Below are 23,707 nucleotides of genomic sequence, written 5' to 3'. Positions count from 1 at the left end.
TTATTAAAGTTACGAGGGCTATATTTCTCGTGTAAATATTTTTCCCAGTTTGAAGGATACGAATCCAATGATAGCTTTTGAGAAAATCTCTTTCCCGTTGCCGACGTCGTCATTTCCTGGTCACGTATTTTACCCGTCTGATCTCTGCTGCTACGTATTCCACTTCCACGAGGATCCTCCGGTGATGGATTTTTCTCGCGATTTGATTTCTGCGTGGTTCGTGATTTCCGGGGCGTGCGCTTTCTCTTTTTATTTTGGACCTTATACGAGCGCAGTGAGTTTCCAATATCGAGGAAACTCATGTTTTCTTATTCGAGAGTATCATGGTAGTGCGAATATTTTTAAGAAAATGACGGATGAACATGTGTTTTTTCAATTTTCAAAACGAGAGAGCGCTTACGTTGAATTTTTCTTTGTCGCCCCTTAAACGAAGATATAAAAAATAATTGAATATGAAAATTCAAAACGTTGTAAATATATTTATTATTAATGTTGTCTGTGTTAATGCTATAGTATGTTTCTCTCGTGATGAAATTTTACCTGAAACATCCGATCGACCTTATCGCGTACACCCTCGTGGTCCAGGTTAGGATCAGCAAACTTTCCCATGAGTTCGTAAACCGCTGTTACGATATCAGTCATCTCATCTCTCGTTATGCAACCATCCCCGTTGATATCATAGAGCGAGAAGGTCCAGCGCAGCTTCTCGTCCATTGATCCACGTGAGAGGATACTCAGACCCATCACGAAGTCCTGAAATTCAGAATAAATTTGGTTTACTCATTTTCGGGAAATTTATTTTTTCCTTTAAATCCTTTTTTTACGGATTCTACCAGAACATGGAAGGAGTCAAAATAGGGGTTAATACTGGATGTAGCTGGACTCCAATCTGTTTCATTCTGGCATATGTAGATATTTATTGGTTGTATCAACTGGCATGGGCTACGCGACTGATGCGTAAACTTGTGTTTTCAGTTGGATACTCGAAAATAATTGAATACGGGCGGTTTCAACCGGAGACACGTCTTTTTTTTCCTATTTTTTAAACCCTTCTATTTTCACGTAAATAACGGAAACTTTTTGGATATTATATATCATTGATAGGAAGACCTGCTGATTATTTGCGTTTATCAGTCAGTCGGAAATTTATTGACTAGTTCAATTCACCGTGTATTCACGTTCCATCGGATACGGCTAGGAACGATGCTACGAATTTATAGAACGCTGACCGAAATGACATAATAATATGGAATGTAGTCAGGAAATTGTATTTAATTGCACAGTAACTATGAGACTAATAACGAAACTGATAATAAATAGCATGTAGGCTAAATAAACTTTACTGTCAGTTCACCATTAGGTAGGTATAGCTGTTGGTTTATAGCTAATTCGCAGACTGAAGTCATAGCGTGAAGAGAGATTCAAGGAGAGAGATAAGAGAAAGTACATATCAACAATTTCTCATATTTCCGTATGCAAATATAATAGTAATAACTCCCACAGTACTCCAAGTCGCTGTTCCTAGTTCTCCTGATAAGTACGTAAATTAGGCAAGTTTTCGGAAACAGGTCACGTGTCTTTCGACTGTCACCAAGACGAGACTAATCCTATCGTATTATCAGCGAAGTACAGTATCCGCAGTTCTACAATGAATTTTTCATAAAAATCATTGTTCGATACGGTCAAATGGATGCATGCAAGTTTTCGGAAACAGGTCACGTGTCTTTCGACTGTCACCAAGACGAGGCTAACCCTATCGTATTATCAGCGAAGTACAGTATCCGCAGTTCTACAATGAATTTTTCATAAAAATCATTGTTCGATACGGTCAAATGGATGCATATGCTCGAAAATCCATAACTAAGCCAGACTGACATTCGCAGCTTTGGAGATTGACCTAAATCTCGAGCATCCGACTGCCGTTGACCCCAAGAGTGAGGAAGTCCAGGAGTGACGAGTACGAACTGCCGAAACGTATCATGGCGTCCGTCCATAAATTCTCCAAGTTAATCCATACGTAGCAGCGAGTGCCGCGAAATAAACGATGATATTTAACGGGAAACGCCTGCCGTTACGAAAGCTCTGTCACAATTTGTCTTTGACGTTTAGAGTCCGCCGGAGTCCGTGAAAATATTGACGCCATGAATCCACGCGTTTTTGCCATACGTGCCAGCGGTAGGTATACGTCTCGAAAAGGTTATAAAAGAGTGAGAAGAGACAAATGGAAGACGGGAGCTAGCTCTCTCGTTCCTTCCGATAAAGAACCAAGTGGCCATAAGATCGTGGAAGGTACGACAAGAGAAATATTGGAGTGGCAGTGTACTACAGGACAGAAGAGGAAAAAGAAAAGGAAGGTAAAGAAACGGCATAAAAATGAAATAAGCGAGGTGAAATCACGTAGCGCAATTGTCGGGAACAAAAGGGAAGCTTCCCTTTGACTCGATTCGTGGAGATGGGTCGTTGTGTTTACACGACGGGACTCGGTTAGTAACTGGGATCAAAAAGCATGTCGACCCAGGCTGTTAGCGCGGCAAATTGCGTCTGGCCAAAGTAAAGGAATGAAAGTGGATAGTAGTTGAGGCTCGGGATAGGTGGAGCCCATACTAAATGAATATATACGTTGGAGAATGCGAGTCGGTAAAACAGAAGGACGAGTGGATGAGATATATATATCTCTCTTTCTCTCTCTCATGGATACTCGGCTTTATTTCCTTATTAGGAACAACCACCGGTGGATGAGAGATATGGGTATGACAGTTTTATAAATAACACAAAGGAATTCGCCCCCCTGGCGGCGGACGTTGGGTACTACGCGTTAAGCGTTGACAAACCAGTCGCACTGAGACAGTGCAGTTTATTTGAACTATATTACGTTATTACGTACAGTTTTCAGTTTTGTGGTAAAAATATGTGAAGTACTTCAAGTGTCAAGTGTATGGATACATCTAGGAAGAGTCCATAAAGTTTCAAAAGCCAAATGGTATCCTTCCTTCTAACCGCAAAAGTTATCGTTAAACCAACACCCGTTGGCTCTAAAGGCGACTGCTGGTAGATGGGAAGCACAGTGATATTCCCGGTGGTTGAAAAGGTGGAAGGTGCACAAGGGAGTGTAAGTAGCGTAATGTATATATCTATTCAACCCTACAGAGTGTTCCCATGCGAAACCTTCTGATGTATAAATTTTAGTTCAACCGCTAAGCCGGGCATACATCGCCCTTGGCAACACTTAATCTTACTTACATCCGGGATCTAAAGTTTCCAGAGTCCTCCATTTCACATCCCTAACACCAATTTCGAATGGAATGGAGAACGTCTCACAACCTTTGATCCATTCTGTATTTTGTAATACCCACCCATTGATATTATCCATTTGTCATTTTTTTTTGCTGCGGTATGACAAAGCGGCCACCCACTCGGTATATATAAATCAACCCTCAACTACCATTATATCTATATACAGTGTTATAAAGGAAAAATTAAAGTTGTCTGTAAATATAATTATCAAACATGATCACTGAACCACGTGACCATGACAAGTGCCGAAAACCTTGAGGAATACGTAGTGCCCTCCGATAATTACCGAGTCATGCCGAACCTGACCGAACTCCACAGAGACGGGATTCCGATGAGCTTATTGGCGGCCTATTACGTGGAAGCTGGGCTACCCAGAGCCAACCCTGGCCTTAGCTGCCACAATCGAGGAGCTTAACGCTCCGTGCGAGCTTGCGGTTACCTAGCGTCCACCTTGTGGCTGCTTTATCCTGGCTAAAAGCTTGAGAAACTATCCCAAAAGTTAAGCCTAACCCTATCTAACACTGTATAGCTGCTTTTGACATATCCCATATTCGTCCGTTGATCTTAGCCCTTAGCGAAACACGTCACAGGTATCACGAATATGGAGGTCTTATCAGCCAATATATATCTTGTTTCTATATCCGTAAATAAGTACTCCTTGGACAAGCTTGTATACGTTTCATTTAAAAATGCCTGACCCGTACCGAACGATTGTTGATTCTTGCGTGGGATAACGCGTTGCGTGACCGATTAGCTAATGAACATTTACGTGGCTTTTTGATCGCGTAACACGCCACTCTGCTGTCAGTTATTAGAATGTAAGTCAGCGGTTTGACAATTTTAATGAACCAGGGCAACACGCGCGTTTTCGCGTGCCATTGAAATACCTAGAGCGCCGCAGCGCTGTAAACAGATACAGCATATTGGCATATCTAATCAAAAATTTTATAATTCACGTAGCCAGTAACCAATTTACACAAACGTTTTATCCAAAATTTTTTCTTCTACAGAAATTACACGCAGTGGTCCAGAAATTCTTTTTTAACACTTCCAATATCAAATACACGTCACATCAAAATCACTATACACGTTATCAACACTTTGTTGACCGGCAATTTTACCCAGAAGTTATCTCATGTCACCGGCTGTTATTTCATAATTGAATGTGGAAGTGGAATAGCTAATGCAACTGCAAACACATGTTAACTCGTGACAGGTAAACAATGTGTGAAGGTACCTTTATAGTAAGGTGTATTTTTTAATTTCTCTACTTATTCTGTTTAGGCGGTTTGTAATTCATCCCCTGACGAGCGCGTTTCCTATGGATGCTGATGTATCTAAGCTACTGGCATCAACTATACCTTCAACGTACCAGGAGTAGCAGTAGCTGTAAATCGTGCGGCAAACAGAACAGAACGAGTAAGTAATTTGCATAGGTTTGCTGCTGTCTACTGCTGTGCTGTGTATATATATGTAGTTAGACCGATCTATACGTGCTGTGTGTACGGTTAAGTGGCGAAGCCAAGCCAATGAGCGAAGAGAGCGTTTTCATGTAGAGGCTCAAGTTCGAATTTCGTTAAAGGGTTGTTCGCCGGTAATTTGATTTGACGGGACGCGGCTGAGCATAATCTGGGCATTCTTGCGTCTGGTAATTCTACACAGGAGGGATGGATAGTGGCTCTGCTAGCCGGTTCTGTAATTATTTATTAACAAATCCCCGTGGGGGTGAAGTAGATTCGCCGTTAAACGTTCCCCGGGGAATTAGGGATAACCGCCTTTTTTTTTTATGTGAGTAATCGTTATAAAGTAAAGGTTGTATAACATTTTTTTAATCTTGGGATAATTATACGGGTGTTGTTATACCGAAAGGGGTGAAGGGTCGTGAGTTGTGACTATGATTTGAAGTTTCGACTAAAATATGGTAAAGGCTTCTATAATGACGTAATTAAAAATTTTTATTGCAGCTGATCGAGTAGTCGAGGGTCTCGGTGGGTGTTGGGATAGTTACCCCGTTTACGGTTATCACGGTTTAGGACTATATATATATATATATATGCCTTGGAATATCTTTATTTATGGGACACCCCTTTTGCCAAGTGAAAAATTGTGAGGTTGCGCCCTTACCTGGTTAAGGGGGTGGTTACGTAGGTCGATATTCTCGAGGAGAATCGAGAAAAGTTTTGCCGGTGGCTTAAGTGGGTACGAATTCTTCGCTGTGTAAAGTCACTGTTAGGACTCTGCTGTGTCTTTCGTTACTCAGTGCAATCGCGAGCACCTAAATCAACAGGGGTTGTTTGTACGAAATGGTCCTAGTATTTACCATTAACTCGCTATAAGACTGTTTCTATGTTTGCTTGACGAAAAAAAAAATGCTTTTGCTACCCTCCAGTGCTGACGTATTGAGTGCGTTCTCATTGACTCAGCGTAAAGTGACGCGATGCTGGAGCCTCGCGCAAGCCACCCTTGGTATGTCTTAATGAATAATTCCAATATTGGAAAGGTGCTGCAACGTCACCGATAATCGATAAGGGAACTGAATCCGTGCGCACTTGCGGGACACCCTGTAGAATTTTCTGGGCTTTGAAGAAAGGTGTAGCGGATCTCGCGGGATATATGAATGCGATTTGGGAAAAGCGGATGGAGATTGGGTAGGTCTCCGGGAGTTTGAGGGTAGGTCGCCGAAGTCGGTAAAGGGGGGTAACAGGTGGGATTTCAACAGAGGGGATGAGAATTCATGACATGCGTAAAAGCACTATCGATATTGCGTAAGTGCGTAGAAAGTGGGAAACGCAGGTCGTCGAGCGTCGCCGTTTTCTGGAAAGCGCGAAAGCTCGTAAATTAAGTCGGGGCTTTTCATCCCTTGTTAGGCCGAGGGACGAAGGGGACTTTGAGTTTAACCCTTTTTTTTTTGTAACCACGTGGCCTATCGCGATTGAAATTCAGTGGAAATAGAAGCGAACGTATATCTGTATACGCGTAGGGACAGGTAGAAAATTTACAGCGTTTTACTCGTGCGTTTATATAGGGGTTGTTTTAGGGGGGTTAGTTTTGAGCTCCAGGGATTATACTACGAAGTAGGTTCTCGTGCTTGATTAAACGCTGCGTATAGTTGCAACTCATTAAATTTCACCCTCCTGGCGAACATCCCCCAAAAATATAAATGACTGTGAATTTTTCTTACCGCTACTCTTTTATCCCTATATCTTTTTTTTTCTTTCTCTTTCCCTCTTTTTCTCTCTCTTCCGTACCCTCCTTGTGTCCGACCCTCGTTCACCCAGAAATACAGAAATACACGAGGCCGAATCACCACCGTCCATTTGCATTTGACGACGCGAACGCACAAGAGAGAGAGAGAGAGAGAGAGAGAGAGAGAGAGAGAGGACTGGCAAACGTATGGGGTAGGACCTAGTCTTTCGACCCCTTTTCTGGCGCAATGCGACCCTCCGAGGTTATCGTGTCCGATCCGATAACCACGACTTCCCTCTGACCGACTTTTGCCTATCAAATATTTAACCCACGGCGACCCTCTGCGAGACCTTTAAACCTTTATTTCGCGAAGAGAGTAACAAGAGAGAACTACCCTTCCGAAGAAGTCAGGGTTCGTCCTCGTTCCCAATACAGACACCCCTACTGCCCTATGAAAGGCAGAATAGTCATTCCGATCGGGTGATCCCAGGGTTCCTCATGACTTTTTGATAAGGTTGGCTGCCCTGTCCTGTTTTTTGTTCTTTAAGGCGGGTTGAGGATTCGCGCATCTTGAAAACGTCTCCAGGGTTCCTAAATGAGATAGCCCTATACCATTTACTAAATGGCTTCATCTTACGCGGTAACCAGGCAGGGATTAATAAGATAAATATAGCCGACGGAGTATACCATCAAGTAGTAATAAAAAAAAAAAAGATAAAAAGGAATATCTAGCACGATAAAACGTTACCTGCTACTTTATAAATCTTTTTTCTATCTAGATATTTTTCTTTTCGAATCTACTCCACCATTTGTAGTCTATTTAATACAAACCGTTGTGTCTCGAGTGTATCTTCATTCCTATTCCTGTAGTCAAAGTGTGGCTCTGGACCGAGACTCGTAATTACACTGCACTTCAGATATAAAGTACAGAGTCCCCCCCGGCAGTAGTATGGTATAATTACATTACTTTATATTACTCACTGTCCCGCTGAGAAATGTATGAGGAAATTTTTCAAATTTTTTTTCCAAGCCTTTTTTTCCACTCTGTCTCGGCCATCGATTACGTCACAGAGAATCGCGAGGGTGCCGGTTGCTGGCTGAGTCCTTTGCGTTAATTTCCAATAACCAGTAAAATTAACCTCCGTCATTATTGGTTTACTTGGTCGATGTTTGCTCGCTAATTAGCATTAATCACGATCTTTTATTTCTTGGAGAGTAGCTGTCGCCATTGTGCTTCATGAGAACGGAGCTTTTTTTGCCCTACAATCTTCTACACTTGGTGTGACAATGGCGAAGGCAAACGGTACATATACCTTGGTATATATAATACATAAGTAACCTTCACGAAGAATTCCTCATTAATTACAAGATCGTTTACTCGAACTCGTCACAGCCGACCTCGGGCGCTCGTTAAACAAGAAAATCAAGCGACAATAATGGATGGTCCCTCATTTTACGACGTAAGTGGAATGACGTTTTCAGTCAAACTTTTAACTTTTCCTTCCAAGCTTTTCACCGCCCTGATACATTGTTCAATCGTTATAAAAAAAAAAAAGATAGAGTCTAAGATTAATGGGGCAAATTTTGGGTCCACGATTTGGGACCTGAATTCATTCAATTAACGGATGTCACTATGATTCAAGGGAATGAGACGAAGGCGCAACCCTCTTTTTGGCCGATGACGTATTTACTACCAGGGTAAATCTATTGTACCGTATATCACCTACAAAGACAGTTTCCAAGATGGCGGATAAGGGTTTTTCGAATGAACAAGACACGTATAGAAAATATTGGACAAAGAGCCCAGCATCCGGAATAACGATAGGTCCTTCTCGCAGCGAAGGTTCTTGTATAAGCTTCCTTCGGACATTCTCGGCAAACTTCGGCTGTACTCGGTACTCCCTTAGCTACTCGTGGGTCTCGGTCGACCATGTACCAAACTAGACATTTATACCTGTCTATGGTAACATTTATAAATTTGACAGCCCTGTCAAAACTCATCTGGCTTCGTGTAGCCCACGTGTTTGATTGCGTGGGGAAATTTTGGAATTTTCAATTCTTCTCAATTTTACTATTAAACAATGCCTTTAATTTTTATGCCTTTTGAACAGTTTTTTATATTTCAAGTTTCATATTGTCATAGCCTCTTATACGCGCGCCTATAATTTTACGGTAATATTTTTAGCTATGCATAGCAGCGAAGTTGTCTATGTCGAAGTCGCACGTTTTCTAATAATATTTTCAAAGTTTCTGTTCGAGGAAAGTGGATAAAGTTCGGCGAGGCAGTTTTGCAAGTTATGTTAAGAGACTGGTGTACAGGGTACGCGAGCACTCGGGGCGGGGTTGCTGGCATTACATTGGTATAACTTATTTTCCAAGGGATGTCGCGCGGGGATATAGAGTGACTCTTAGCTGTGAAAAGAGAGAATATGGGGCAAAGAGAAATACAAGGGTAGGTAAGAATAAAAATAGGAAAGAAAAGTTTAGTGTGACAATGGACTCACCTCGAAGCTTAGTAAACCACTGTGATCCTGGTCCAGGGTGTTGAAGACGTAGTGGGCGTACTGGCTGGTGTTAGCTGAAAATAAATGAATGAACTTTTTTTACGCTATGTAAATCTGAATGGATGATTATATTTGATCGGGGGAAACGAATTTAAGAGTTTCCGAGTTTTCGTAATGCGCGAAGATTCTTATCTCTTAAATATTAACAGATAATAAAAGTTCACTTCGGTTAAATTTCTTTCCGTTTGCATATGAATAATATGATTTAATAAGGACTTCAATTTTCTTGGTACTTAACCCCCCCCTCCCTCCCTCCCTCCCCCCGCGCTATTTGGGTCGAGCAACTTGTTAGGAAACTCCTAACAAATAAGGGTTGAAAATGATTCATTCTTCTACACGAGGTACATTTTTCTTTTGTGTACCATCTCTTTATCTTTTTTTTTTGCCTTTCTTCGTTGTACCCCGTTAGAGGGCGTCGCGACTCGAAATATATTTCGTGGATTTCCTGGGTACTTAGAGGGTTGTAAAATGTATCAGTTCGAAAAGCGTAAAGATGCGAATCTTAAAGATGACGTCGATCGTCGGATATCGACTCTATGTTTTAGTACCCTTGAGTGCGGACTCTCGCGATTTTCAGAAACTTGGCACGTGAGACTTTTAATTGACGAAAATAACGGATCTTCTACCTTTTACATTAAACGGAAGTTCTCTGCGCATGTATAAGTACGCGTCAAGCGGAAATGACGTAGAGTCCATTTAGCTGGTTTCGACTATAAAATATTTTACATTAGAAACGAGTTTTTCCTGACATCCCTTAACTCCAAAGAGTCGAAACACAAAGACCAGTCGCATGGCTGCTATGTAGTTTACCTCTTTTTGGGGATATTTTTAAATACCTTTTCACAGCTTCCACTGTACCATATACTAATGGAACGTAAATCATGGTGCTCGTTACGGTGCATGCTAGGGATGCTGGGAACATTTGGCACTGGGGATACAAAATTGCGTGCTAAGGACGTGGCAGATGGCTCTGAGTGCTTCATGGACCCGATAACTGTCCCATCTTTCGGATGCTGCGAGAGCCGGAACCCTTTTCATCATTAAGAGAATACATTACTCGACTGAGAAATTTATCTTTTGCTGTAATTGTCATCCTGGATAATGCTTCGAAATGACTTTGGTCTATTTTGGGTCGAGTGTTTCTCGGCGATAGGAGCTAAGTGAGTTTACATGCTTAATTCGTTATCGCACTGCGAGTAGCGAAGGGATGCTGGGAATTAGACAGTAGATCGCGTGGTGGAATAATTGGATAGAGAACATTTTTTTTTGAACTTCAAAAGGGTGGGACATACATAGGTTTTTTTTTTTTTTTCTATTATACAAAGTGAAAATCAAGGTACAGAAATATTATTTCTTTCAGTCTCCGTTGAGCGTCGAGAAATCTAATTGAGCGACATAATTTAGTGGCGCTGCTTGGTTAATTCGGTTTTAATTAAGCCACCCCTGTAAATAATACGCTGCGGTAGGGTTGACTTATCCCGCTCACTGGCCACGCTTATTCCCTTATCCTCCCTGCCACGTTCAACGTATACCTACACCTTACGTTTTCATCCCTCCTTCAGCCAGCCTGTGTCCTGAATCCGACCTTTTCTCTTAGGAATGACGGGGGTCAGAGGTTATACCCTTAGGACCCTCCCTCTAATACTTAATACTTCTTTTCCAGAGAAGTTACGACACAACTTTGATAATTAATTGTTGTCCTGGACTTCTTTAACCTTTCTTTCTTATTATTTCTTTTTATTTTTCCCACCAATCAGGACTTTCCCTTATTTCCCGTTAAAGCCTCGAGCAATTGCCAAGGCGAGATTATATATTATGTGGAACAGTCGAGCGATCCACTGTGTCCCCTTTCATACCCCTTTATCACACCCCACTCTTATCCACTTTTAAATTGTATCTAATTTTTTTTTTTTTTCGAAAAAGCGCCAAACTTTTTTTCCCAAATCGTCCGTCAAGGTCTCTCCCAAGTTTCCCTATCCGACATCCCGTCACTCTGACACGAAGAATCAGAGAATCCTTTACAGAATTTGAAAAGAGCTCTTGAAATTTTCATCAAGTGATAATGAGATGAAAATTCATGATAAAGTTAACTGATAACCTATCACGGATCTCTGTCGTCCATCAGTGATCCAGTGTTGGTCATCGCTCATCAGTGATCTTATATGAAAACAGTCGTGTAATCCAATGTTAATCGGCATATACTCTATACGTCTATCTATGTTTCTTTTGGTTCCTTTTGATTCCTTTTGGATGCTGCTGCTTCTCTGTAGCCAACAGCAATAATAATAATAGCGGTACGATACTGGTCTGGCTTTGATTGTACTTTTGATTGCAGTCACTGCCAAGAGGGATTGCCACTGGGACAATCAATTTCCGGCAAAGCAGTGCTGATATTTTCTTTTTTCTCAACGAAAAAAAATAAAAAACGCCGACTAACGTAACTACGGGCTTTTGGATTTGCCTAATGCGAACAGACGAGTGCGTTTTATATCTGTTTCACGTATGTTTATATAGGGTAATCCACTTTGAATATACTAGTGAGATTTCGGGGCTGTCGAAGTAAGAAAAAAAAAAAGCAATACAGCCAAGGGTGATCTTTCGCGACGGAGGGTTGCATTTTATTTATCTACATAAGTCAAAGGCGCTCAGTATATTTCATGGAAACGCTCGGAAGGCTTTTTCGGTTGATATAAGAAAAATTCTTTTTTCAATCTTTCCAATATTTAATCATACTTCGTCATTTGGACGAAACTACCCACTGTTATTATATATTGTATTTCCCACGGAATCGAAGGGACAGTCACGACAAGAATTTTCGTACGTGACTATTAAATTTCGACAGAGACAAAAGCACTGCTTTACTTTGGTACGCCTAGTGCATGAAAAGATTTTAGGTATTTTTACAAGGGTATGACAAGCCCCTCGTAAATCTTCCCCATCGTATTCGACTCCTTGACAGACCTATTTTTTCTTTTACGAGGGATTCGCATAGAGCTAACGCAGTCTTGAGGCTTCCGTAAAAATGCTGTGCATAAAATAATAATCCACCTATGTGCATAGGAGAAAATGTGCGTATTTACAAACGCAGTTAAATTTACTCCCTTGTCCTCCAATACAGTAAAACAAGGTGCACTATATAGATATAGATTTGTATGCGTAACGATTGAAAGTTTTGCGAACGGTTTAAACGGCTTTTTCTTTATTCTTTACAGTCTGTTCCTTCCTTTATTCTCAGTCTAAGGATCAGACGGAAGCTCTATATACCGAGTGGAGTCTGATAACTATTTTTATTCCAGGCACGAATTGCCTTCCGAGAGTCCGGATCTTGATGGAATATCGAGACAATAAAATTATAGGGAGCTCACCTCCTTGCGGAAAGAACTGCGAATAGATGCACTTGAAGGTTTCCTCCCGTACGACCCCCGTGGGGCATTCTGCTTTGAATCCACGATATATCCTCTTGAGCTCAGCCTCTGTGAATCTTGTTGCCCTGCAGAGACTAGCGAGAGAGTCAGGCCGGTACCTTGGCGTTTGCTCCTCTTCGTATTCTGAGTCTGAAGGGAAGAGAAGAAAAAAATGGACTTTTTATCATCAGTATAAAATACAGTTGTATTCGGATCAAAAGTCTCAAGTATATATTTTATTAGGAACGAAGATTTTAAATTAAGAATTTTATAAGAAATTATTATTCTCATGAATTCTCGAACCGATGGCATCGCATGAGAACAGATATGAGAGTCATTGCTGAGGGAGTCCCGGAAGCGGATATTAGCAATTTAAATAATCCTTCTGCGTATCGATTTTTCAATGGGTACAGAGTGAGAGAGAAAAAAAAAGGAATTACGCGAATATAATTTGCAAACATGAAAACAGGACTCGGTGCTTTTCCAATGCTTTGTCGACAGTCCGCTATGTATTTTCGATCCTGAAAAATCTTTACAGCATCCTCCAGCTACGTAAACCTCTAAGCCTTTCCATTAGCCCTCTTGATTTCACGTGACTTTCCTTTGACAAAATCCTTGTTCTCCGAAAATCTTCAGATTCCTCAATCTCAAAGGCCGGACAAGTATTTTCGGATAAAAGCGCCTCGATGCTTTGACAGTCGCGACAACGGCTGTGACGTTCTCCCTAAACTCTTTAATTTGTCTCCTCGGGAATCCATCTTGAGACTTTCAATGTATCGCTCTGCTTTCCTTCTCCTTCCCTCTGTCTCACTTTCACTCTTCTTTTTCCCATCCGTTTCCCTCGCTTCTTTCCCATCTTTCATTTTCCAGTCGCCGACCATTCTCTGACCTGGGGCCACAATTTTTCTCCTCCTGACAAAGGACACGTATCTACGTCGTTAAACCGGAAATTGCATTGGAAGCGAAATTACATTTTTTTAGGACATTTTTCGGCCATCCATTTTTGCCCTCGACCAATTGCATCCACCCCAATACGTCTCAGGGTCATCAAACGAGAAAGAGACAAGGCATTCTCAGCTGCGAAACCGCAGCTGCACCCAGGAGTCTTATACTCGCAAGGAACTCGGGAAGTCCCCTAAAGTGTTGCCAGCATTTCCCACCGGCGGCGCTGTGTTGGAATTACAACTATCTGAAACTTAGGACCGATACTGTATGCTATTTCCCCGAGGACACAAGGATCCGTAAAACTTGTCAAGGATCTTGTCATTGGACCCCGAAGGATACGCCGTGTACGGAAGGATACTCGAGGGTAAGACATGTGTTCCTGAATCGAGAACAAGAAGAGGTAATATAAAGGAGATTCCATGTACAGTATTATATCTCATCGATATTTCTGCTGCAATTCAGAGACAAAGGAGACACGCATTTTTCTCATGTCCAAAATTACACATTTTCTTTGATATTTTTTTTTTTTGTAAATATATAACGTCCTTTTATACTCTGTATCATCCGGGTAGCAATATTAGATACCAGACAGACCATTGGTCATTTTACATGGTCCATACAAGATTCCACATTACGCTATAAATCCCTATTAAACGATGAGTGGCTGGACCCTGAAGGTCAGACAGTGATCAATAAGGTCGTAGGTCAAAAAGGAATGAGAAAGGTTACCAAAGTAACATAGCAGCTTTAACGCAAGCCGGGGGGACTCTCGCCCAACTGTCAGAATCTCTAAAGCTTTTTAGTTCTCGACCACCCCCCCCAGCCCGACGACCCTCCCGCATCCTCGTCTCAATCCTCCACTGCGAAAGAGAGACAGACAGAGAGGGAAAGAGAAAACAGTAAGAAAGTTTCAACGCGACACCTTCAACATGTAATTACGACTAGAACTGTCCGAGGACACTAAAGTTTTAAAATCAACCTTCGTTCAAATTTCCCGCCAGTTTCTCAATGCCAGCCACACACAATATATTACAGTTAAGATATTTGGCACGTCGAGCCACCACACGTCGCCACGTATAATTTACTTGCTTCGTTGACGAAACATATTAAGGGCTTATATATACTTTAATGAATATACAAACTGGCCTTTGAATTTCTATCACGAATACGCTTCTCCTTTTTCTTTCCTTTGTGATAAAAAAAGTTCCGTCCGTCGTATTCTAGAAAAGTGAGATATCTCTGTGACAGTTAAGATTACAGTTGTCCTTGTTATCGGTCGTTTCTGAAAATGTCGCAAAGAGCAGTAAGAGCAAATAAAAATTGTATTCGATGTCGTATCCTTTGTTCTGTCTTTTTTTTTTTTCTTATATACCGGAAATAGAGGAAGTCGTCTGGAATAGACGACGGCAGAACAAGAAGCGAACCATACGAGAAAACTTTGGAGCCTTCGTTTTTCAATATTACACAGCGTCTGATACAAACGAGACCAAAGAGATTGTACTGTCTAAAAAAAAATATCAGTCTTTCAGAAAATCATTCGAATTCTTAAAGGTGCATACACAACACGGTTATATCTACGATAAGCTGGGTACAGTGAATTTCAATTCTTTTGTTTCAAATTGAAACACAATGAAGAAATAACAGCTACTCGGAAAGTCTCGCATTTCGAGTTGTCGATACTCATTTCATATTTTCACTGATATACTTTCTGCATGTAAACTAGAATCGTATATGGAGCATGATAACTCGTCCACGTATCAGAGAACTATATTTTTAGACACGAGTGTACTCTGATCTCGTGAGATGATTTCTTAGGGTTTTTTTGGGGTTAGGATTTTTTACAAACTATTTTCATCAGAGATATCTTTGTTTTTCTATTTTCCTCGCTACGGTATCACTATACTTATTTGTAACGGAGAAATAGGTTGACGTCACTCCTATGGCCATCCCTTTCATGTATTAGATGCTGCACTATGGGATGAAAGGCATTGGCACAGAATGACGTCACACGTCATCCATTCTACTACAGTGTTCTACAATCAGAGCGGACTGAGGATTTGCACCCATTGATGTCCTAAGTTGCACTTCGATTGACAATTTCATTCAATATGTACCGATCCATAGACCATGTATGTTTAAATATATATATGCAGTCGATGTACCGAGCTACATGAAATCCATGTACTTTTTCTCACATGGCTTCGCTGTAGCATTGCGAATCGTACGTGAGAAACATGACGCAATTCCACTATGGTTGTTTACTTTTTTTACAGCAGTTTTCTGTTCTTTGGATCCATTCCCTTTTTTTTTTCGAACTTGTTGGAAAACAATACACGCATTAAGCGCACTGCAAAAGGCGTGAAATTTTTTGTCCCTGTTCGGCGAACAATTTGGCTCGTTGGGAGCATGCAAATTCGATGCTCTTTGCGAAACGGTAGAATCTGGTTTAGAGACCTGAAAAAAAAGTACCGTTCGCGAATTTCTTGCGTTGTATAATTTTACGTGCTATCGGAGTCACTTTTATTTGCTGAATAAAATTTTATCATACTGATTTTTCAATACTGGTAGTTATAATGGTTTGCGGATTTTTTTTTTTTTAGGGTGATAATGGATAAGTGTGAGAATAATAGCCTTGCTATGTAAATCAGGTGAAATATAGAACGTGACGTTTTTATCGGGCAGGTGAGTGGGTGTAATCACCCTTGAATCTAACAACCCCTTAATTGGTTTAACATTGCTAATAATGACGTGGCGTGTCGTGCGAAATAAATTTTAGGCTGCTTTCGACTCGTTTTCGAGGGGATGAAAAGTCGCGACAATTAATTATACGATTCGGCTGAATCATTAGGGGGTGTATAATAATTTTATTTATTATACGCGTAACATACCCCTTTGGTTTCTGTTCTTCAAAGAGTCCTGTATATTTATCCCATCAAGATCACGGAGCTACTTTTTTTTGCGCACAATGATTATACGGCTGTCATGAATATATGGGTGTGAATATGAGGGGTTGTAAAGAAAAGGTTTCTCCCAGGGGTAGGAGTATCGAGAGGAATTTTTTTTCGACCCTGGACACTTCGATTTCATGGATCGTTACGCAGACGAGACTGAAAAAAATTTTTCTTCCAGGAGGCATCGTCTATCAATTTGCATAAAGGCATGGTCGAACCGGAAGTCGGATAAAATATAACGAGAACCGTCCGAAGGGGCTTGTTTGTATTGGATAGTGGGAGCTACGACTGTTTCGCAAGTGTTGCGTGATACGAGGATATTCTAGAAGCAATATACATATATACAGCTCTATGGAATAGAAAGCTTCCTTACTTATCACTAGACCGTGATACGCGGAGCAAGGACAGATGGCGCTAGTGCTCACTACAGGGATGAAAAAGAAAGAAGGTTACGTGATTACGTCAGTATTGCCAATATCATAGAAACGGATGGTCAGAGTATCTAGTATCTTAAGAGTACTTGTACCAACAGCGATACTCAAGCTGCTAACTAGTAGACGAAGCACTCAAGTATCGAGAGACAAATCGACCTGACTGTTCACTCCTGTGAAACTAGTCAAGTGTTCTCCATGCTGAAACCGGATGCTGATAAAGCTAATACCAAATACCAAGAGCCCGGAAGTGCATAGGTGCACTCGAACGTGGATTTTATGCACCCTTCACTCGAGTAATACTCCAAGTATACTATGCACGATACTATTACAAGTAATGCATATGCAGTTCCACGATGTACAGAGATATGAAATGCATTTTTATAATGGAGGAAATGCATCAGGGACCAACTTCACGTTTATTGTTCACCAGCATGGAACTTGATTAATTGCAATTGTCTTTTTTATCTGCCGAATGAAATCTGTAAATCTGTAGATTTGGTACTGTGATTTGTATGACGTCATTGGATGTTTTTTTAAGGGTAAAAATATTTCCAAGGTGCCGAGTGCATTTAGGTACGTGTATATTTTGCATATATAAAGCATATCGCAGATGGTAGCGCATGCATTAGTATAGTTAGGTGAGCGTTAATGTACCTAGTGCAAACTTCACGCCGGTCCAGGCTTGTCTCACGTAGTTGATAAGTCGCCTGTAAAGTGGCTTCGGTGGCCGTTTCGGCGAGGCTCCCTCTTCTTCATCCCCAGGGTCGTCGCTTTCCAGTGCACCTGCCGGTGGTCCCACCCCAGTTAAAGTGCCAACCTGATTTCTCTCGCCGAGGATGTTGACGACCTCACGCAGTCCAGGTCCAACACCCTGAAGTCCTGAGGTGTAGGTCGCGGGGGCGACACCGGACCCAAGGAGGGTCGCGCCGCCGCCCCCGCGTTCTCTGCTGCGTCCACGGCCACCCCGACCCCACGCAGTACCGCTACCTTTGACACGAACGAGATTCCTCAATCACTTCCCCGGCTCTTTTTATCAGAGTATATCCAAATTTGTAATCTCGTGGCAAAGCGTCACCCACACTTTCGGCCTTCGCGTGGAAACCTACCTTGATGATCATCCTGATGGGGTTTCCACGCGGAGGCGTAAAATCTTTGGCAAAGTCCCAATGGCAAAACGCTAACACGAGGCGGCCGACTACGCGCGACCCTCGCGAAGTTTTCATAGTGAAAATTTGTCTCAGTCGCCTCTACGTGATGCGAATTGAAAAAATTATTTTAACCCTTAAGTCTTTTGGGTCGTTGATCAATCTTTATCTTGGCACCCGTTTCTCCAGGTTTTTTTAAGGATTTACGTAAAATGGTACCTGGTCGCTTTTTATATGAGGGTAGGCCCACCACCGGGCCACAGCCCCCGGCACTTCCCGCAACAGAGGAACTGATGGTGGCAAGGCAGGAGGCACCACGGCCAGCGCCCCGGGCTTCGAAATCCCTCCGTTGGCAACCACCCCCTCCGCCGACCCCGCCTCCTCCTCCGCCACCGCCACCCCCGGCGGACAACACCACGACGGGCCCACAGATACGATTTCACCCCCTGCTGACCTTTCTTCTTTAAAGGGTCAACTGTTTTGGGTTCTACCGACCCACTTCTTACGGCCCTGAAAAATATATCCTCTCATTCTCTCTTAGCTTCGCGTGACTCCGTCCCGAATTTATGGCTGTTTATGAAAATTTTACAAAAAAAAGGAAGTTTTTACATTTTCTACCGACGGATTCGATCAGAATTTTTTTGTACGTCTACTTCTCTCCCTTAACAGGTAGATATATTATTCGAGCATATGTGACAGCACGAATTGGTAACCAGACGGGAAAGTATACTTATAGTCGTATCGTTAGAATGAGTTTCCTGGGGATTCTACACCTGTTCCCTGTGAATGCGAGTCTGTCTCTTTTGGAGATTTATTTTCGGAATTTAAATAAAACCTTATTCCCTGCCTTAAACCGTATATGCGGATTTTCAGATACAGGCAATCGCTCCTACGTGATCGAAATACACGGGTACCATTCGACTTTAAGAAATGCCTGTAAACTCATCGTCAGTCAAAATTTTCTTCAAAAATAGACTTTCAAAGAAAGTCATATTTTTTTTTTACAACTCACCCCAGCCGCGATTCGTTTAAGGGAGGAACATTCAAATCCACCGAATCTCAACCTTAAGGCGAATACACTGGTTAGCGATTTACTCCCTTTCAAGGAGAGTCTTCATTGATATATGCCTCAAGTTCTTCCCTCTTCTCCCTGTTTCACATACACCCCTTATCCCAGTTCCACCCTTAACGCTTATACCGGAAGTTTCTCGCTCAGGACTTGAGACGATGCGGCTTCCTTAACAATGACATAGTGCGATCCTGAATCCGCAAGCGACTCGTCTGGTTAGTGTGTCTGTTAGTATCTGAAACAAGGAAATTTAATACGTGCGTTAGAAATTGCGTAACTGTCATTAGTATTATTTGGCGTTTGCACGCGCAGTTATGGTTAGTTTAAAGTTACGTTAATCCATTGGCGTCTATCCTTAACTTCGTAATTAATTGAATTACGTCATACGTCTCGAAGATTCATTTCTCGTTTCTCGTTTCTATTATACAAAATTTCACAGTGTTACGTCGATTGAGGAAAATCTAAAATTCCTGTCTCACGAGGATACACCTACGCGTTACGTAACTTTTCAACAAAGATCTCTACAGACATACAGGTCAACGCTCGTATTTTTAAGATTCAAGTAAACTCGTGATAAATTCATGCCAACTTCAGATAACTTGATTTTAAGCTTTTTCAGGTCAGAGATTTTCGATACATCCATTCTCCAGGTGTCTCGTAAATTCATAATGGCTGAAATAAATATAGTTTGTGTATATACATATATAGTCGATACGCTTTTACCACGTGCTCCGCTATATTCAAGGCATATACGAGGCCAGACAGGATTGTAAATATTTTCTAACAATGTTGCTCCAGGTGTTTCAGGACTGACTTTACCTATCCTTATCTACATTCAAGACCTAATTCGGTCAATTAAACCGACAATCCAACCCTTGCTGAATATTCAGGGACAATGCTACCAACGTAACGTACAGCAAAGCTAACTCTCTCGGATTCTTTGTCTCTCCCACGTGGTCTATATGCTGACTGGAATCTTTCATTTTGAGTTGGTCAAATCCTATCTTCTTCAATGACTCCCCTCTTCGTCATGCCTTATCCAGATCAGCTTCACTGAACTATAGTACCAGCCATGCCGATAAGCTCTTCCCACAGATTCCCTGATTTCTTTCAGTTTGGACCATTGAGAAATTTTTACTGCGGAAATACGACAAGCAGAGTTGACGTCGGACTAGAAAATTTTTGGTATTAAATCCGAGGTGGTCCTTCGTCAATCGTAATTTTTGATCGCACCGATGAAAAATTCAAAGTGCATTTGATTTTTATTGTCTTCGTCCAGATCAGTTAAAGAGTTTATGGTACTTTTAACACGACTGGATTTAAAGCCCTGGTTCGATCCGTAGAAAAGTATCTCGTTATGGAGATTGATATTGTCCTTGGTACTTTGCGAGGATTGGAGCGTGTTGCCTGCTACCGTAGATAAGGTATGTTTTCCGGATTTTAGTATCAGCGTAATGGAGCCGTGTTGCCTGAATGACGTGAAATATAGTTCGTGGTGGAGAATTGTAGTTTATGTGAAATGGGGGTAGCGAAGGAAAAACCATTTGAAAATCACTGTACCACGTAATGCAGTATTAGAAAAAAATTTTTCCACCAATCACAAGGCAGCAGATACGTTCTCTCGTGAGATACGAATACGACTGTTACTTGGGTCAACGGGTGAAATGAGAATAAAATTTTTTTTTCCTATAATGGACTCTGTTAGTGACCATAATTTTTGTATGGTTCCTGGTCACCATTATTGCAAGTGACTGTACACCGAAGAAGTTTTTAATTCCCTCCTCTACTACCCTCCTATCGCCTCTATCACGTAAACCGTAAATGCACTTGAAACTTATCCACCGATTTGAGCTGCCCAAAAGAATTCTTTATTACGCCTTGCAGTAGATTTCTCTTATTTCTCTTAGGTCCTTCGCTTCCTGAAGTGCGGCAGGTTCGCAAGGGAAAAGTAGAAACCATCCCCTGGACCGTCGGGAAGTTCAAGCAGCCTTCGTTGCCAAAAAGTACACAGAGCGGCCATACTTCCAAGAGTTCAAGACCATCGCGCCCCATTGAAACGTTGAATAGCTAAGAGAGCGTTATAGACAATAAATCGATCCATTGCTATTACGTAGAAAAGTGTTTAAAAACTTTCTTCTCTCACATCACCCTATGGGTAAAGAAAAAAAAAAAAAAAAAAAAAAAAAAAAAAAGAAAAGAAAAGAATAGCACGCCTCTCAGACTGATGGACTTTCTTATTCGATCCACGTCCCACCTCCTGTGCCTATATACCTTTCCAAAGCACTACAGACCCTTACTCCCTTAACAGATACAGGATTCCCAAACTTGTAACGTTATATCCCCTGGAACACGACTAACCTAAAAATTTCAAAGTGCAATTCGTATTTCTAGCCCGGAAATAACATATTTCCTTACAGAAACTATCCTGCGCAAATTTCTCATTCGATTCGTACACCGTAAACTTCGAGCCTTCGATATCACACAATAAACTTTACCCGTATACCCACCGTTCGCGTCGTACCTGAATACATGTTCGCGCCGACCCCACTGGTCGGCCTGTACGCCCAAACGTTAAAGAGCGCTCTCGAGAAATTTCAAAGGAAGTCGAGTAATGATAACAACAACTTCAACGCAAATAACCGCGGTTATACTTCCTCCCTAGAAACCTCCCCTACGGAGTCGTATATCCCGGTTAAGGGATGACGCCGAAATTAAAGCTGCCGGGGTTCGCAGGATACCAACGTGATGATAATTCTTGTCAGTAAAGACGTCGGCACGAGACGTCGTAGACGGTTCTCTTACTACTTGCTATTTGTGTATATATATATATATATCGCACACATGTTCCCAGGTCCATTTCAGAAGTTCAGAGGTTAACGCCGTGTCGTTCCAGACAGCCTATAATTTCTAGAGAGAAATGTGCAACCTATCTTGTATGGTATAGTAGACACACAAACATATATACATATATACAGATATTGTACACGTCATAGAACAGTACGTACTGTGTGCTTCGTTCGCGCTAAACCTTCCGATTTAGTGTGTATAAATTACACGGGACATAAAGCTTTCATGGATATACGAGTATGGCGACCTATGTAGATCGTTAGGTTCACTCGTCTACGTAACCTTATGGAGGCCATTGGGAATGCACAAAGCTTGCATGAAGCTTTGTGCGTCCTCGTTTCGTGAATTCCGAAGTGATTGACTGTCCGTGCCGGACTGTTTGCAGTGCCCGACTACTTGATCTGGCCTAGTGGAAACGAACCGTGCTGGTCAGACGGTATGGGATATCTATTCATTACGGGGATACGGGACTGAGAGGATCGATTGAAATTGATTTTCTATGGGAATGATTTATTTTTAAAATTATAAATCTTTCGCTGAATTTTCGTGTTTATCACTCTACCCCGTCGGTTCGGTTGGGCTTCGGTGGGGTTCTTGGTGGTATTATGGGTTTAAGTGTGAAATTCTCAGGTATGGGATTAGACTTGCGTTAAGGGGTTGTTCTGTTGTCGCGGTGGATCTTAAGGCTGGGGGATGAACTCGCAGATGCCGCAGAAGAGGGATGACGCCCTGGCGTCGTACTTTATTCGCCCTGAATAGGGCGGGATTGGTTGTTTGGTAGGGAGGACTGGAATTTAACGGGGATCGTATAATAAAGTCATATTTCTTCGGGGCCGTTAGCATAAATCGTTAATTCCTGCCCTTCGTCAAGGAATAAGGTTAATTGCTGGTTTATTTGAATTTTATTCGAGCGGGTTTAAGTCTTGCTCGCGATCCGCTTATTATTACGCGTTGTGCTTATATATAAATATATGCTATGTAATATATATATGTATACCGAGCTTGCAATTCGTGGCCTCTTAGAGCTGCGACTAATGATTAAGATTTTCCAACCTCTGTGTATATCGATAAAGTCGTTCTCTAATGAGAGGTAAATTATGTATTTCAAAGGACGACTGATAAGGGATGATCGTCCTCAGACAAGATTAGCTGCCTAATTAGAGTGGGAATCTTATCGCACCAGAAAGCTGCAAGCCTAACAAGCTTCCGACTTGTTATAAATATTTAGTGATGTAAAAAAAAATTTTACAAGGATATTATGATTGTTATGGAGAATAGATTAGCATTTGATTTTATGTTAGGTTAGGTCACGTGTAATCGCTAGTGCTATACGGTATAGTTATGTCTGACAGGGTATATCTGGTAGCTCGAAGCGCATCGCATAATTCAGCAAGGCCAGTATTATTCAAATGCTCTCACAGGATTGGGAAGGGTGCTGAGATTCACTTAGGTGGGTGTTACATTAATTACCTAGGATATTAATTAGGCTAAGTCGACGTCGAAACGCGTGCCACCCCCTATAAGAGACGGTGGTCAATAGTTTCTCCCACGGCTATTATTCTCATTTAAAATGCTAAATCGCTACGAAGGGGTAGTAGGTGCTAGGCCAAGTAGATCCTGAGGGATCAAGGAACAAATGGGAATAAAATGAAGAAAAAAAGGATGGTCACAAAAAATCAGTGGAAATAAAAGAAATGGAATTTGTGGATGGAGACGTCGGTTGGGGTGGGAACGTAAGGGTGAGTAGAGGGTCGACGCTTCTGGTTCGTTAAGAAGTCGCGCATTGATTTCACTCGGCGAGAAGATAGTGGTTTTTCTTAAAAAAAAAAAAAAAAAAAAAAAAAAAAAAAAAAAAAAAAAAAAAAAAA

General features: G+C 41.6%; 1 protein-coding gene and 2 long non-coding RNA genes across 5 annotated transcripts in view; 1 reads left to right on the top strand and 2 right to left on the bottom strand.

Moving 5' to 3' along the window:
- Positions 1-540: 540 nt before the first annotated feature.
- LOC107274438 (Kv channel-interacting protein 1) overlaps positions 541-23,707 on the bottom strand; it is a gene marked incomplete at its 3' end in the record, with an annotated part of 94,428 nt that continues 71,261 nt past the window's right edge. For all 3 annotated transcript variants that reach the window (XM_025091696.1, XM_015753590.2, XM_015753589.2), the window contains 3 exon segments: positions 541-753; positions 8,985-9,058; positions 12,410-12,598. In XM_025091696.1, coding sequence (XP_024947464.1) covers positions 541-753; positions 8,985-9,058; positions 12,410-12,598 — 476 coding nt within the window.
- LOC112495374 lies at positions 2,810-4,700 on the top strand. Its single transcript, XR_003061808.1, has 3 exons — positions 2,810-3,109; positions 4,305-4,510; positions 4,579-4,700. It is a non-coding gene; the product is annotated as an uncharacterized LOC112495374 (long non-coding RNA).
- The window catches only part of LOC107274439, a 49,932-nt gene continuing 44,465 nt past the window's right edge, over positions 18,241-23,707 (bottom strand). The window contains exons 2-3 of the long non-coding RNA XR_001539453.2: positions 18,936-19,227; positions 18,241-18,433 (exon numbers count right to left, since the gene is read on the bottom strand). This is a non-coding gene — a long non-coding RNA (uncharacterized LOC107274439). The remainder of the gene's footprint in view (positions 18,434-18,935; positions 19,228-23,707) is intronic.

This window comes from Cephus cinctus, unplaced genomic scaffold, assembly GCF_000341935.2.
Source record: "Cephus cinctus unplaced genomic scaffold, Ccin1 Ccin1_scaffold3086, whole genome shotgun sequence".
NCBI classification, from domain to species: domain Eukaryota; kingdom Metazoa; phylum Arthropoda; class Insecta; order Hymenoptera; family Cephidae; genus Cephus; species Cephus cinctus.
Note: the sequence above shows the minus strand (reverse complement) of the source record. Positions and strands in the feature narration are given on the sequence as shown.